Source organism: Felis catus, chromosome D1 (genome assembly GCF_018350175.1).
Source record: "Felis catus isolate Fca126 chromosome D1, F.catus_Fca126_mat1.0, whole genome shotgun sequence".
NCBI lineage: Eukaryota > Metazoa > Chordata > Mammalia > Carnivora > Felidae > Felis > Felis catus.
Window position 1 is genome coordinate 39,855,118 of NC_058377.1, and position 15,841 is coordinate 39,870,958.

At 47.4% G+C, this 15,841-nt stretch overlaps 1 protein-coding gene across 3 annotated transcripts in view; it reads left to right on the forward strand.

Annotated features, from left to right (window-relative positions):
* Nucleotides 1-269: 269 nt before the first annotated feature.
* VSTM5 (V-set and transmembrane domain containing 5) overlaps nt 270-15,841 on the forward strand; it is a 31,535-nt gene continuing 15,963 nt past the window's right edge. For 2 of the 3 annotated variants that reach the window (XM_023239334.2, XM_023239333.2), the window contains exon 1: nt 270-595. In XM_023239334.2, the coding sequence (XP_023095102.1) occupies nt 505-595 (91 nt within the window). In that variant the 5' untranslated portion in view covers nt 270-504. Of the gene's footprint in view, nt 596-12,429; nt 12,737-15,841 lie in introns of those variants that run through there. The other variant, XM_045038598.1, reaches the window with a different exon arrangement.

Consider the following 15,841-nt stretch of genomic DNA (forward strand, 5'->3'; position numbering starts at 1 on the left):
CCACCCAGAGCTGCCTGAGGCTCTCTTGTTGTCCCCTTCTTCCCACCCCTCTTACCCCAGGCTGTCACCTCACTTTCCTAAAAGCCTTCTGGTTGCCCATGGAGCCATTAGATGGTCTCTCTTGGTCCTCAGCCAACAGCTAGTACTTTCCCTCCCTCTTGTATCCAGCATCCAGCTGAGTCTGGAATCAATACCAGGACGCTGGGTGTGAACGGAAGGAGCCTGCTCTTTATTTGCCATTATTTACTTCTGAGCGTGTGCATTCCCACTGCTTTCCCATTCTCTCTGTCTCTCCTCTCTTTTCCTTCCCACTCCTTGGGAACTGGCTCAACCACAATAGGATCAGCTCATCTGCATTTGGCCCTAGAGGACCTGCCAGACTCCGAGGAGGAGGGCAGAGGCGGCGGGCGGGCGGGAGCCGCACGGCGCTGTGACAGCGCACAGTCGGGCCCGCGCTCGCCGCCTGGAAGCCCATGCCGGGCCGGAGCCGGGCCGGGATTGCTCATGAGGCCTCTGCCGAGCGGGAGTAGGAAGAACCGCGGCATATCCCTGGGGCTCCTCGCCCTCTGCCTGACCGCAGCCTGCTGTCTGCAAAGTAAGCGCGGGGCGGCGGAGGCGGGGAGGCGGCGGGGCGAGCGCAGCGGGGAGGCTCCGGGCGCGGCGGGGCGGCGGGGCCAGGGGGGCTGCGGAGGACCGCGGGGTGCGCGGGGCGCGGCGGGGGACCGCAGGGCGGCGTGGGGCGGCATTCGGGTCCCGGGTGTCGCGGCTGCCGGGCCACAGGCCCTAGCCCACCTTGGGGGCCCCGCCTGGCAGGGGACGCGCTGCTCCCCGGCGGGGCTGGGCGCGTCCCCTACGGCGCCGATCGCGGCCGGAGGGGACGAGCAAACCGCAGGCTCTCCGGTCCTGGCACCTTGGGCCACTTGGGGGTGCCCGTCCCGGCCCCGCCCGGCGGGGCGTTATCAGAGCCGGAAGCCGGCGGGGAGATAACCGGCTCCGGGCCCGGGCGGCCGCCTCCTCTGCAGTATTTTCTATTTCTTTTTCCTGGAATGACCCGACTGCAGCTGAGGTGTTCCGACCCCAAGGGCACGCGGGCCCCGCCCCCTACTGTGGGGACCCCTCGTCCTCCTCCGGGCTTCCCCGGTCACCAGGACATTCTGTAGGCCTTCCCTAAACGCAGAAGAGCCCACAGCAGACTCTCTTGAAGTAAAGGGGTTCTGGGGGTTTGGGTTTGGGTGTTGGGGCTTGAGGTGGCCCTCGCCACTGTGCACCGAGTGGCGGGCTTTGGGTGACCCTAGAATCTCCCTAGTATGGGGAGTCTGGATGTAAGGCACAGCTGCACAAACTCCCAATGGCACAAACTACAGACTGTAAGTTTTACTTTCTCGTCTAGTCATTAACGCTATTGTCATTCCCATTTTACAGATTAGCTAAGTGAGGTTCAGAGTGACCAGTGCAGGGAGGTGGGAGGGCCAATAGTAAGAGCCAGCTCTTACTAAGCATGGATGCATTCACGATCCCTCAGACTTTACAAGACTTCTGTCCTTGAATCCACAAGGCAACCCTCTTAAGCGCTACTCGATTTCTGTTTCACAAGTGAGGAGAGGAGACACAGAGGTTGCTACTTGCACAAAGTCACCGGCTGTTCCTGGGGAGGGTGGGGTGCCAGGGTTCCAACCCGAGCACTCTAGCACTGCACCCTTACACCTCTCTGACTAGACCCCAGCTTTGGAGACTGCACATCTCAGAAACCCAGAAAGACTGGGACGGGGCATGCACTTCTGGCTGCCTGTTGAGGGAGAAGTAACAGGTTGTTATTTCTCAGGTAGGTGGGTGTGTTTGGCCTGGCAGTGACCTTTTCAATTGTTTTTCAAGGCTCCAACACGTTTCCAACCACCATTCTTACACAACAGATGTTCCCAAGACTCAAGCGCCAGCCAATTGCCACAGTGTGTAATTCATTCATTTACTCACTCGTTCAGGGCCCCCTCTGCCTGTAGGAAGCAGGCCTCGGTGGGGAAACCTAGTTCAGAGTCGTGCCCTCAGACAAGCAAACGACAGTGCCAGCTTGCAGTGGTGAGTCTGGAGAGGCAGGAAGTGCAAACCTTCTGGGAGCCCTGGACGTTCAGAAACCAGACTGGAGAACTGGCCCCACTGAGTCATTCGTGGCCCAGTCCCCAGGAGGACAGAGGAGCAGGCTGAGTCTGGTCTGGGGAGGGAGTGGATAGGCCAGAAGCCACCATGGCTAGAATGGAGCTGTGGGTTCTGGGCTTAGCTGGGGACGGGATGGGTGGGAAGGGGCGGGAGAGCCAGTGTAGGGGGAATCTCACCGAAGCCCCTGGAAAGGCCCAGAAACCATTCCAGGACGGGGCCCGTTCATGCTCTGTCTCTCTCTGTCTCAAAAGTAAATAAATGTTAAAAAAAAAAAAAAATTTTTTTTTTTTTAAAACTTAAAAAATAAATAAATAAAAATAAAAAAGGAAGTCTTCCAAATTCCTTCATTTCTGATCTCCACGGGAGATCTGACATACTCCATGCTGGTCTGGGAGGGGGCTGTAGACAGGAGACCCTCCTTTCTCTATTACCACCAGGACCTGAGGACACCTATATGTGACACCCTATTTGCTGTCAGACTTTTTTCTTTAACATGTATGTATGTATGTATAATGGACATGCAAGGTATTCAATATTACTGTAGGTGTACAATATATTTTTTTTAGATTTTTTAAATTGTTTTTTAAGTCTATTGATTTCTTTTGAGAGAGAGCAAGAGAGCGAGCAGGGGAGGGGCAGAGAGAAGGGGAGAGAGAGAATCCCAAGCAGGCCCTGCACCATCAGCACAGAACCCGATGTGGGGCTCAGACTCGTGAACCATGACAGCATGACCGGAAATGAAACCATGAGTCGGGTGATTAACCGCCTGAGCTATCCAGGTGCCCCTAAGGTGTACAACATATTGATCTGATAATTCTATGTATTGCTCAGTGCTCATCAAGATAAGCGTAGTCATCCTCTGTCACCAACATTATTAAAAGATGATTGACTGCGTTGCCTATGCTGTACTTTTCATCTCCGTGACATTTACTTTATAACTGAAAGTTTGTACCTCTTAATCCCGTGTCCCCACCCTCCCAGCCTCCTCCCCTCTGGCATCCACCAGTTCTCTGTATTTAAGGGTATGTTTCTGGTTTTTTGTTTGTTTGTTTTGTTTTTTAGATTCCACATATAAGTGAAATAATACGGTATTTGTCTTATCCATGTCTGACTTATTTCACGTCGCATAATACCCTCTAGGTCCATCCATGTTGTCACAAATGGGAAGATATTCTTTCTTATGGCTGAGTGATATTCCGTTGTAGATATATACCACTCCTTCTTTATTCATTCATCTATTGATGACACGTCTGCTGCTTCCATATCTTGGCCGTTGTACAATAATGCTACAATAAGCATAGGGTTACATATATCTTTTCAAATTAGTGTCTTGGTTTTCTTTGGGTTTTCCAGCAGCGGAAATCCTGGAACCCATGATAGTTTTCATTTTAATCTTTTGAGGAACTTCCATACTGTTTTCCACAGTGGCTGCCCCAGTTTTCGTCCCCACCAACAATGCATGAGGGCTTCCTTTTGTCCACATCCTCACCAACATTGGTTTTTTCTTGTCTTTCTGATGCTAGCTATTCTGACCTGTGCAAAGTGGTATCTCACTGTGGTTTTGATTTTCATTTCCCTGATGATTAGTGATGTTGAGCATCTTTTCACGTGTCTGTTGGACACCTGTATGTCTTCCTTGGAAAAACGGTTATTCAGATCTTCTGCCCATTTTTTAATCAGGTTGTTTGGGTTTTTTGCTGTTGAATTGTATAAGTTCTTTATATATTTTGGACATTAATCCCTTAGCAGATGTACCACTGCAAGTATCTTCAATAGTTGCCCTTTTGTTTTGTTGATGGTTTCCTTTGTAGAGCAAAAGGTTTTTATTTTGGTGTAGTCCTGAGTCTTTATTTTTGCTTTTGTTTCCCTTGCCTGAGGAGACGTATCTAGAAAAATGTTGCGAAGACTGATATTCAAGAGATTACTGCCTCTGTTTTCATTTAGAGGTTTTATGCTTTCAGGTCTCACGTTTATGTCTTTAATCCATTCGAGTTCATTTTTGTGTATGGTTTAGCCTGTTTCTGTGCTAATACTATACTGTTTTGATTATTATAGTTATAGTTACAGTATATATTAAAGTTCAGGGTTATGATACCTTCAGCTTTGTTTCTCTTTCTAAAGATTGTGTGGTTATTTGGGGTCTTTGTGGTTCCATACAAATTTTAGGATTCTTTGTTCCAGTTCTGTGAAAAATGCTGTTGGCATTTTGATAGGGATTGCATTAAATCTGTAGATTGCTTTGGGTAATATGGATTAATGGTAATAAGAATTAATGATATTAATTCTTCTAATCCATGAGCATGGTATATCTTTCCATTCGTTTGTGTCGTCCTCAACTTCTTTCATCAATGCAGTTTTTCATCAGTGTTCTTTCATCAGTATAGTTTTCAGAGTTTAGGTCTTTCCCCTCCTTGGTTAAATTTATTCGTAGGTATTTTATTCTTGTTGGTGCTATTGTAAATGGAATCGTCTTCATAATTTCTTTATCTGCTACTATTAGCGTGTAGAAATGCAACAGATTTTTGCATGTTGATTTTGTGTTCTGCAACTCTACTGAATTCATTTATCAGTTTGAATAGTTTTTTGGTGGAGTCTTCAGGATTTTCTATATATAGTATCATGTCATCTGCAAATAGTGGCAATTTTCTTCTTTCTTACCAGTATGGAGCCTTTTAAAATCTTTGTCTTGTCCACTTGCTGCAGCTAGGATTTCCAGGACTATGTTGAATCAAAGTGGGGAGAGTGGACATCCTTGTCTTGTTCCTGATCTCAGAGGAAACACTTGCAGTTTTTCACCCTTGAACATGATCTAAGCTGTGGGTTTTTCATAGATTTCCTTTGCTCTGTTGAGGTATGTTTCCTCTAGGCCTACTTTATTGAGGGTTTTCATCGTGAACAGGTGTTGTACTTTGTCTAATGCTTTTTCTGCATCCATTAAACTAATCATATGGTTTTTACCCTTCCTCTTGTTAATGTGATGTATCTATCACCTTGAATGATTTACAAATGTTGAACCACCTGGATCTTTATATTAATCTCACTTGAGCATGGTGAATGACTTTATTACTGTGGTGTGGAATTCTGTTTACTCATATTTTGCTGAGGATTTTTGCGTCTTTGTTCATCAGAGATATTGGCCTGTAGTTTTCTCCCTTTTTATAGTGTCTTTGGTTTGGGTATCAGGGTAATGCTGGCCTCATGGAATCCATTAAGAAGTGTTCCTTCGTCTATTTTTGGAATAGTTTGAAAAGAATAGGTATTAAGTCTTCTTTAAATGAGTCAGAGAATTCACCTGTGTAGCCATCCGGTCCTGGACTTTTGTTTATTGAGAGTTTTTTTTTATTATTGATTCCATTTTAGTACTAGTAATTGATTAGTCCAGATTTTCCTGAATCAGTTGTGGAAGGGTGTACACTTTCAGGGATCTACCCACGCCTTCTAGGTTGTCCAATTTGTTGGCATATAAATTTTCCCAATATTCTCTTATAATTCTTTATATTTCTGTGCTGTTGGTTGTTATTTCTTCCGCTTCATTTCTGATTTGATTCATTAGAGTCTTCTCTCTTTATTTTCTTGATGAGTCTGGCTGTAAAGGTTGGTCATGCTATCTTTTCAAAGAACCAGCGCTTGGTTTCATTGGTTTTTTTTTTTTTTTTTCCTACTGTTTTTTCTGCCTCCTTCATTTATTTCCGCTGTAATCTTTATTATTTCCTTCTTTCCACTGGTTTGGGGCTTTGTTCTTCTTTTTCTGACTCCATTATGGGTAAGGTTAGGTTGTTTATTTGAGATTTGTTTTGTTTCCTGAGGTAGACCTGTTGCCATAAACTTCCCTCTTAGAACTGCTTTGCTGTATCCCAGTGATTTTGGATGGTTGTATTTTCATTTTCACTTGTCTCCATGTATTTTCGTCTTTTCTTTGATTTCTTTATTGAGTTGTTTAGAAGCATGTTGTTTAGCCTCCATGTGTTTGTGTTTTTTCCAGTTGTTCTCTTGTAATTGATTTTCAGTTTCATATGGTTGTGGTTGGAAAAGATGCTTGATAGGATTTCAATCTTGTTAAATTTATTAAGACGTGTTTTGTGACCTAACATGTGATCTATCCTAACATGGAAGATGTTCCATATGCACTTGGAAGAATATGTAGTCTGTTGTTTTGAGATGGAAAGTTCTGTACATATCTGTTAGTCTATCTGGTCTAATGTGTTTGTTGTTCAAAGCCATTATTTTCTAGTTGATTTTCTGTCTGGATGATCTACCCATTGATGTATGTGCTGTGTTGAAGTCCCCTACTATTATTGTATTATGTCAGTTTCTTCCTTTATGCCTGAAAATCATTGCTGTATGTATTTAGGAACTCTGTGTTGGGTCCATAAATATTTACAATTGTTATATCCTCTTGTTGGATTGATACATTTATCATTATGTAGGGCCCTTTTTTGTGTCTTGCTACAGTCTTCATGGTTTTTTTAATTTATTTTTTCTATTTTATTATTTAAAAAAATTTTTTTTAATGTTTTTATTTATTTTTGAGACAGAGAGAGACAGAGTATAAGCAGGGGAGGGGCAGAGAGAGAGGGAGACACAGAATCTGAAGCAGGCTCCAGGCTCTGAGCTGTCAGCACAGAGCCCGACGTGGGGCTCAAACTCACAGACTGTGAGATCATGACCTGAGCTGAAGTCCGACACTTAACTGACTGAGCCACCCAGGCTCTCCTTCATTTATTTTGTTAAGTTTATTTATTTATTTCGAGAGAGAGAGAGAGAGAGGGAGAGACAGATGGAGAGGGGCAGAGAGAGAGGGACAGGGAGAGAATCCCAAGCAGGCTCCACACTGTCAGCACAGAGCCAGATGCAAGGCTTGATCTCACAAACCATGAGATCATGACGTGAGCCAAAATCAAGAGTCAGATACTTAACCGATTGAGCCACCCATGCACCCCGTTACAGTCTTCATTTTAAAGCCTATTATGTCTGATGGAAGTATTGCTACCTTGGCTTTTTTTCTCTCCTCTCATTCGCATAGTATATGTTTTCCCAGCCCTTCACTTCAATAGGTATGTGTCTTTAGGTCTCAAGTGGGTCTCTGGTTGGCAGCATATAGATGGGTATTTTTTTTAATCCATTCAGTCACCCTATGTTTTTGATTGGAGCGTTTAGTTCATTTACATTTGAAGCGATTGTTGATAGGTAGGTACTTAATGCCATTCTGTTCCTTGTTTTCTGGTTGTTTTTGTAGTTCTTTGCTCCTTTCTTCTCTTGTTTTCTGGCCTTGTGGTCTGATGGTTTTCTTCAGTGTTGTGCTTGGATTTCTTTCTCTTTGGTTTTTGCACACCTACTATAGATTTTTGATTTGTGGTTACCATTGGGTTCAAATACAACATCTTATATGTATAGCGGTCTATATTAGGTTAATGATCGCTTAAGTTGGAACACATTCTAAAAGCACTAATGTGTCCTGTATATGATATCATATTTTGCATGTTTTTATGTTGCCTATCCCGTGACTAATTTTTGTAGATATAATTGATTTTCCTACTTTTGCACGTTAATCTCCATTCTGACTTTGTAACTGGTTAATCTACAACTTTACTATATGTTTGCTCTTACTTGTGAAATTCTCTCTCTTTCATAATTTTCTTACTTCTAGTTACGGCCTTTTCTTTCCCCTCAAAGAATTCCCTTTAACATTTCTGGTAAGCCTGGGTTAGTGGTGATGAACTCCTTTAACTTTTGTTTCCTGGGAAACTCTCCTTCTATTCTGAAGGATTCCCTTGCCTGGTAGGGCATTTTTGGTTGTAGTTTTTCCCTTTTAGCACTTTGAATATGAATATATCATGCCACTTCCGGCCTATAAAGTTTCTGCTGAGAAATCAGTCAATAGCCTTATGGGGTTTTTCCTGTATGTAACTGTTGGCTTTTCTCTTGCTGCTTTTTTTTTTTTTTCAACGTTTTTTATTTATTTTGGGGACAGAGAGAGACAGAGCATGAACGGGGGAGGGGCAGAGAGAGAGGGAGACACAGAATCGGAAACAGGCTCCAGGCTCTGAGCCATCAGCCCAGAGCCCGACGCGGGGCTCGAACTCACGGACCACAAGATCATGACCTGAGCCGAAGTCGGAAACTTAACCGACTGAGCCACCCAGGCGCCCCTGTTTATTCATTTTTTGACAGAGACAGAGCGTGAGTAGGGGAGGGGCAGAGAGAGAGGGAGACACAGAATCTGAAACGGGCTCCAGGCTTTGAACTGACAGCACAGAGCCCGACGCGGGTTTCGGACTCACGGACCGTGAAATCATGACCTGAGCCGAAGTCGGACGCCTAACCAACTGAGCCACCCAGATGCCCCTCTTCATTTTTTTTTAAATTTTTTTATTTTTGAGAGAGAGAGACAGAGAGAGAGACAGAGAGAGAGAGAGAGAGAATGAGCGGGGGAGGGGCAGAGAGAGAGGGAGACACAGAATCCAAAGCAGGCTCCAGGCTCCGAGCTGTCAGCACAGAGCCGGACATGGGGCTTAAACCCACAGACCGCGAGATCATGACTTGAGCCGAAGTCTGACACTTAACAAACTGAGCCACCCAGGCGCCCCTGATAGGAGTCTTCTGCCCTCTTCTCTCCCTCTTCTCCTTCTGGGATCCTTACAATGCACATGTTATTACACCTGATGATTTCACAGAGTTCCCTTAACCTATTCTCATGTTTTTACTATTCTTTTTCCTTTTTGCTGCTCGGCTTGGTTGCTTTTCATTGCTCTGTCTGCTGTTAGACTCTTAAAAAATATATTTTAATATATCTCAAGTCAGGACACATCAATATCAAGTTGATTGCTTTGCTCTAACTCCGTTGGCCTGGACGGAAGTTGAGCCCTTCCTGAGAGGATGTGTGTTGCTTCTGTCAGTCACCAGGAGACTTCTTATCTGGGGAGTAGGAAAGACTTCATGGAGAAGGTGAGGCTGAGTCTTGAAATATGAGTCGTGTATACCCCAGGACGAGATGGAGTAGACAATTCTAGGGATACAGCAGACACTCAAAAAATAGGTGCCCGGTTCCTTCTCGGGCCTGGCCCAGAAGGGTCCAGACATGCTAAACAAGGGAAGGGGAAGTGTGCTGCTGCCTTACCCTGCATCTACCAGGATCTTAGCGGAAACCCCGCTCCGAGACCCTGCTGACAGTGTGCCTCCTTGGTCCAGTGCATTCGTGAGCCTGGTCTGCCTGCACCTACGTTTTCCCTGGACAGGAAAGTATTTACTTATCCAGCAGTAAATAGGGGTAGGAGAGGGGCCAGGTTGGCAAGTTCAAAGTTAGAAAATGATTTTCTCCCCTAACTGGGAAGGCCCCAGTCAGCCTTGTGGGCAAAGAAGAAATAGCACATTGGACCGTAAAGGGAGCACTGGACGTTCCTTGTTCGAGTGTGCTTCAGGAAGCACATTGCCCTTTCCTCCTGCTGAGTCGCACCCTGGGGACAGCTATGGCCTGTGCCATGCAAACCCCAGAGGAGCCTGGCTGCTCTGGGACTTCCTGAGGAATCCTTAGCTGGCAGAAAAGGAAGAGCCCGGGGAGCTGGTCCCAGTCTCAGCGCTGGCTGTAAACCCTGTACCCACGCAAGTCCCCGTCCTCAGAGCTGGGCCCCCTAACCTAGAGTGGAGTGATCAGGGAAGGCTTCCTGGAAGAAGTGATATGTAAAATCTGCAGGGTGAAGAGGAATCGGCCCCTTAGTGCCTCTGAAGGGGGAACTTTGTACCCTAACTGTGGTACTTAGTCATGAATGTGCCTAAATCCTTTCATTGCTCTATACCTTTCTTCCAAGGGCCTTCAGGCATCCTATAAATACCTCTCAAAGAACCATTGGGAAGTCACCCCACTTCATTTCTTCCTTAGTCCTCCTGTTCCACACATATTAACTGTGGAGTTACCTGAGAACCCCACTTTCCAGTTCCCCAGGCTGGACACTGGCCCAGGCCCGACCCTAAGTCCTGTAGCCCCGCTGTGCCGACAGCGAACCCTGCGGCACCCTGCCCCCCTCCCCCACAGGGCTATGCAGGGCCAGGCAGCCTGCCTCCACCATGCCCGGCTGGCTTCCTTGACATCCGGGTAGAAATGCAGCCCATGGCTATTCAGAAGCGTTCAGCTTTGCAGCAAGGGTGGCTCTTGCTTGTGGTGGAGAGATCCCAAAAGGAATTCTGTGAGGAAATCATAAGACGTACAAGTGCTCATTCCCTGCTATGGGATTTGGGCTGGAAGAACCAGCTCCGGTCCCTGGTACAACTCCGGCTTCTGTTTGCACACACCCAGGGATGGGGAGCTCACTACTTCAGTAAGCAGCTCAGTGGATCGTCAGAGAATTTTCATTAATAATAGCTAATATTTATTGAGCGATCGCCAGGCGTTGGAAACTGTGATACGCTCCTTATAGGTATTGTCTCACTGAAACTTCTTTCTGCTGCAGGAGGTTGGGTCACAGCACTATTGTAGTGTATCTATTTCATAAGTACGTAACTGACGCTGGAAGACTAAGGAGTTTATCCCAGATCACACAGCCATTACTGGCAGACCTAAATTCTGACTCCAGAGTCCATGAATGCATCTATTACACCCACACGGCCTCAGTTCTGTTTACCAGAACCTTCCTCATTTCAATCTTTACCCACCGATCCTCGTTCTGGCAATGACTGGGCGTCCCAAAGCTTCCTTTCTCCAAGATGAGAGGCTCTGCAGCAGAGGCGGTACCCCCCCCCCCCTTCCCACCCCCTGGTGGCGTAAGAGGTGTTAGCAGTGTCGGAGGAGAAGGAGAGGAGGGGCCGGCCTGCAGGGATCCTGGGAGCATCCTCAGTGCCCCTCAGGGCTTGCAGATTCACAGCTACCAAAGTTCTGAGCATGCGGTCCCAAGACCAGCAGCAGCATTACCTAGAAACCTGTTAAAAATGCAAACTCTGAGGCCCTCCCCCAAGACTACTGAATGAGAAATGGAATGCGGCCTAGCAATTGTATTTTATTTTTTAAATGTTCATTTATTTATTTTTGAGAGAGGGAGAGGGTGAGCGGGGGAGGGTCAGAGAGAGAGGAAAACAGACTCCCGAGCAATCTCCGCACTGTCAGCCCCACGCGGGGCTCGAACTCACCAACCAACCGCCACCTGAGCCAAAGCCGGACGCTTAAGTGACTGTAATTGCATTTTAACAAGACCTCCGGTGATTCTGATCCAGCTAAATGTTGAGAACCACTGCATTATAGCCTTGGAGAAACGGGAGGGGCAAATGGAATTATTTAACTTTCCTCCCTAACCCCCAAAGCATCCCTAGAAGTAATAAAATTTGCAGGATGCCAGAAAAAATTCATTTCTCCCAGAAAGAGCTGGCACGGGTGCCCCACACATCCCTCTTACCTGGCAGGCCTCCATTGCTTTGGCTTTAGGCTTTGTTAAGTGCTTCTTTGAAGGGTTATGAGCCTTCAGCGGCTAGCCCCTTAGTGCGGATTCACTCAGTAGTTACCAATCTTGGCTGCACACTGGAATAACATGTGAACTTTTATTTTAGATATTATTAAGTTTATTTTGAGAGAGAGCACGGGGAAGGGGCAGAGAGAGAGGAAAAGAGAGAGAATCCCAAGCAGGCTCTGCACTGTCATTGCATAGCCCAATGTGGGGCTCAAACTCATGAACCGAACCATGAGATGGGGACCTGAGCTGAAATCAAGAGTCAGATGCTTAACCCACTGAGCCACCTACGCGCCCCCCACATGGGGACTTTTAAAGATCGCAGAGGCTTCCGTCCCTCTTTCCTTTCCCCCCAAAAGATTCTGAATACTTCTATCCAAAGGGGTAGGATTCTTAAAAGCTTCCCCAGATGATCTAATGTTCAATCAAGGATGTCAGGATTCAATCAGGCTTCTCGGCTATGGTGAATGAGTAGATTAGGTCAAGTGGCCCACTTGGGTCCAGTTAGCTGTGGCCAGGGAGGCCGGCTGAAAGGCCCTTTGCATGGGAATTCTGAGAGCGATAGCAGCGGAGCTGGTCAGGCACCACATTAACTAATAATGGTCTTCCACGCAGAGCGAGCGACCCGAATTGGTGCTCTGTGAATGTTAGTCCCCTTGGCTTCCCTTCCTAAGTGCTTGTTGAATGGAAGGAGACTCGATTGGATTCTCATGGCCTGAAATCAGAGCTCCATCTGGGTGAGAAATCAGGGAAGGGAGCTCCCTCTGTGCCCTGGCTATCAGCTTCTCACAGCCTTAAGGGTTTTGGGGGGGGGGGTTTATTGGATCATTGACAGCCAAGCCTTGATGGTCCCTAATTACAAATGAGGAAATGGAGGGGCAGAGAGATAAAAGGCTTTGCAGAGTCACCCAGCCAGGGTGTGGTGCCATCCAAACAGCACCTGTGGCTTTTGGTTACACACAGTGTGAGTAGAGTGGCCTTCCCAGGCCCACATCCTGCCCTTCTCTGCCACCCTCTGCTCCGGCAGGCAGGTGTGCCTTCTCAGCGTCTGAGGAAGCCTGCGGAGTGTTCTCTGTGTGGTCAGAGAAGAAGCCAGAAGGGACGCCAGGATACCCGGGGAGTGTGGCAGTCCAGAAGGCACAAGTGTGTTTCAGGTAGGAGAGGTGGCCAGCGGTGCCCAGGAGGAGAAGGTCGTTTGCTGAGAAGGAAGAGGAATTTGGAGGTCTAAAGAGATTGGAGGGAGCTGGTCATAGTAATCGTGGAAAAGGGAGTAAATTCACAAGAAACAGCGTTGTGAGGTTGGCAGTATGGAGGGTCCTCTTGAATTTGGTGATCGTGAATGTGTGCTGGAAACCGTGTGCTTTGTTCTGGAGGGTGTCTGTTGAGGGACATCCTCCCGCAGTGTTGACGGCTCGGGTTTGAGCAGAGAGGAAGTAGAGAGCTGTGGACCCGGACTCGGCAGATGTGATGAAAACACAGAGACCAGTGGAGTAGGAAGAACTGACAAGAGTGCTTGGAACATGGCAGGCCATGGTACCCAGGCTGGCTAGGGAGGGAACTGAGGATTATGGATGGGGAAAAGTGGAAGGAGTCGGAAGGGAAGGACGCATGAGGCCAGTGGGAGCAGTTGAAGAGTAAACAGGAACGAAAAAAGGCTGTGGTCAGGGCGGGCTGCTTTACTGGAGGCCAAGGGTGAATGTTCTGGTAGGCAAGGGTGCTGGATGGGTTGTCCAGGGGGATGCTGGAGGCGCTTACAGCGATGCCAAGCCCCACAGGAGAGTTGCCAGTGTGTTCGGAGAATGAAGAAGAGGGGTGCCTGGGTGGCTCAGTTGGTTAAACGTCTGACTCTTGAGTTCAGCTCAGATCACGATCTCACCGTCGTGAGATCAAGCTCCGAGTCTGGTTCTGTGCTGAGTGTGGAGCCTGCTTAGGATCCATTCTCTCTCTCTCTCTCTCTCCTCTCTCTCTCTCTCTCTCCTCTCTCTCTCCTCTCTCCTCTCTCTCTCTCTCTCCTCTCTCTCTCTCTCTCCTCTCTCTCTCTCTCTCTCTCTCTCTCTCTCTCTCTCTCCTCTCTCTCTCTCTCTCCTCTCTCTCTCTCTCTCCTCTCTCTCTCTCTCTCCTCTCTCTCTCTCTCTCTCTCTCTCTCTCTCTCCTCTCTCTCTCTCTCTCTCCTCTCTCTCTCTCTCTCTCCTCTCTCTCTCTCTCTCCTCTCTCTCTCTCTCCTCTTCCTCTCTCTCTCTTCTCTCTCCTCTCTCTCTCCTCTCTCTCTCCTCTCTCTCTCCTCTCTCTCTCCTCTCTCTCTCCTCTCTCTCTCTCTCTCTCTCTCTCTCCTCTCTCTCTCTCCTCCTCTCTCTCTCTCCTCTCTCTCTCTCCTCCTCTCTCTCTCTCCTCTCTCTCTCTCCTCTCTGTCTCTCTCCTCTCTCTCTCTCTCCTCTTCCTCTCTCTCTCTCCTCTTCCTCTCTCTCTCTCCTCTTCCTCTCTCTCTCTCCTCTTCCTCTCTCTCTCTCCTCTTCCTCTCTCCTCTTCCTCTCTCCTCTTCCTCTCTCTCTCTTCTCTCTCCTCTCTCTCTCCTCTCTCTCTCCTCTCTCTCTCCTCTCTCTCTCCTCTCTCTCTCTCTCCTCTTCCTCTCTCTCTCTCCTCTTCCTCTCTCTCTCTTCTCTCTCCTCTCTCTCTCTTCTCTCTCTCCTCTCTCTCTCCTCTCTCTCTCCTCTCTCTCTCCTCTCTCTCTCCTCTCTCTCTCCTCTCTCTCTCCTCTCTCTCTCCTCTCTCTCTCCTCTCTCTCTCTCTCTCTCTCATTCTGTCTGTCTCAAAAAAAAAAAAAAAAAAAAAAAAAAAGAAGGGCCGCCTGGGTGGCTTAGTTGGTTGAGCATCTGACTTTGCCTCAGGTCATGCTCCGGTCATGATCTCGCGGCTCATGAGTTCAAGCCCCACGTTGGACTCTGTGCTGACAGCTCAGAGCCTGGAGCCCGCTTCAGATTCTCTGTCTCCCCCTCTCTCTGCCCCTCCCCTGCTCACACTCTGTCTCTCTGTCTCTCAAAAATAAATAAACATTAAAAAAAATTTTTACAAAAAGGAGAAGGAGAAGAAGAAAGACTGGGGGATTTCTCCTGCTGTTGAGGGGAGAGGGTGGAATGACCAACTGCAAGAGAACAGATTTTATTTTGCAAGGCAGCGGAAAGTGATCGTCTAAACCAGTGCTGTCTAAAAGAAATATATTGCAAGCCATATATGTAATTTTGAATTTTCTAGTGGCCACATTAAAAAAGTAAAAAGAAACAGGTGTGATTTAATCATATATTTTTAACCCAATATATTCAGGGTATTATTCCAACATGTAATCAATGTAAAAAAATTACTAATGAGATATTTTGCCTTCTGTTTAACATACTAAATGCTGTCTTCAAAATCCGGGGTGTATTTACACTTAGGGCACATCTCCGTTCGGACTGGCCAATTCCAAGTGCCCAACAGCTACATGTGTGGCTAGTAGCTCCCGTACTGGCAAGCCCAGCTCGGGACTGTTGCCTCTGGTGACATGGGCCTCGCAAGTCTTTACCAGCACTGAGCCATGTGGGGAAATATAAAAGAGGTGTAAAAATCCACCTCTGTCCTCAGTGTTTTATTTTTATTAGAGGCGTCTGTGGAGCATTGAAAGTGCTTTGGGGGGGCTCCTGGGTGGCTCAGTCGGTTGAGGGTCCAACTTCAGCTCCGGTTATGATCTCGGGTTTCATGAGTTCGAGCCCCACATGGGGCTCACTGCTGTCAGCCTGTCAGCCCAGAGCCGGCTTCAGATCCTCTGTCTCCCTCCCTCTGCCCCTCCCCCGCTTGCACTCTCCCCAGAATAAATGAATGTTAAAAGAAAGGAAAAGAAAAGAAAGTGCCTTGAGTCCCAGCCTCAGCTCTGATTTTCTAGTTGGTGAGAGCTTGGGCTCTGTGTTACGCCTCTGGGCCTCCGTGTCCTTGTCCGGAAAGTAATGTAAAGTAAATAAGCAAGTGGGGGCGCCTGGGTGGCGCAGTCGGTTAAGCGTCCGACTTCAGCCAGGTCACGATCTCGCGGTCCGTGAGTTCGAGCCCCGCGTCAGGCTCTGGGCTGATGGCTCGGAGCCTGGAGCCTGTTTCCGATTCTGTGTCTCCCTCTCTCTCTGCCCCTCCCCCGTTCATGCTCTGTCTCTCTCTGTCCCAAAAATAAATAAACATTGAAAAAAAAATTTTTTTTTTAAAAATAGGCAAGTGAAGCATAGTTCTTTTTTTTTTTTTTG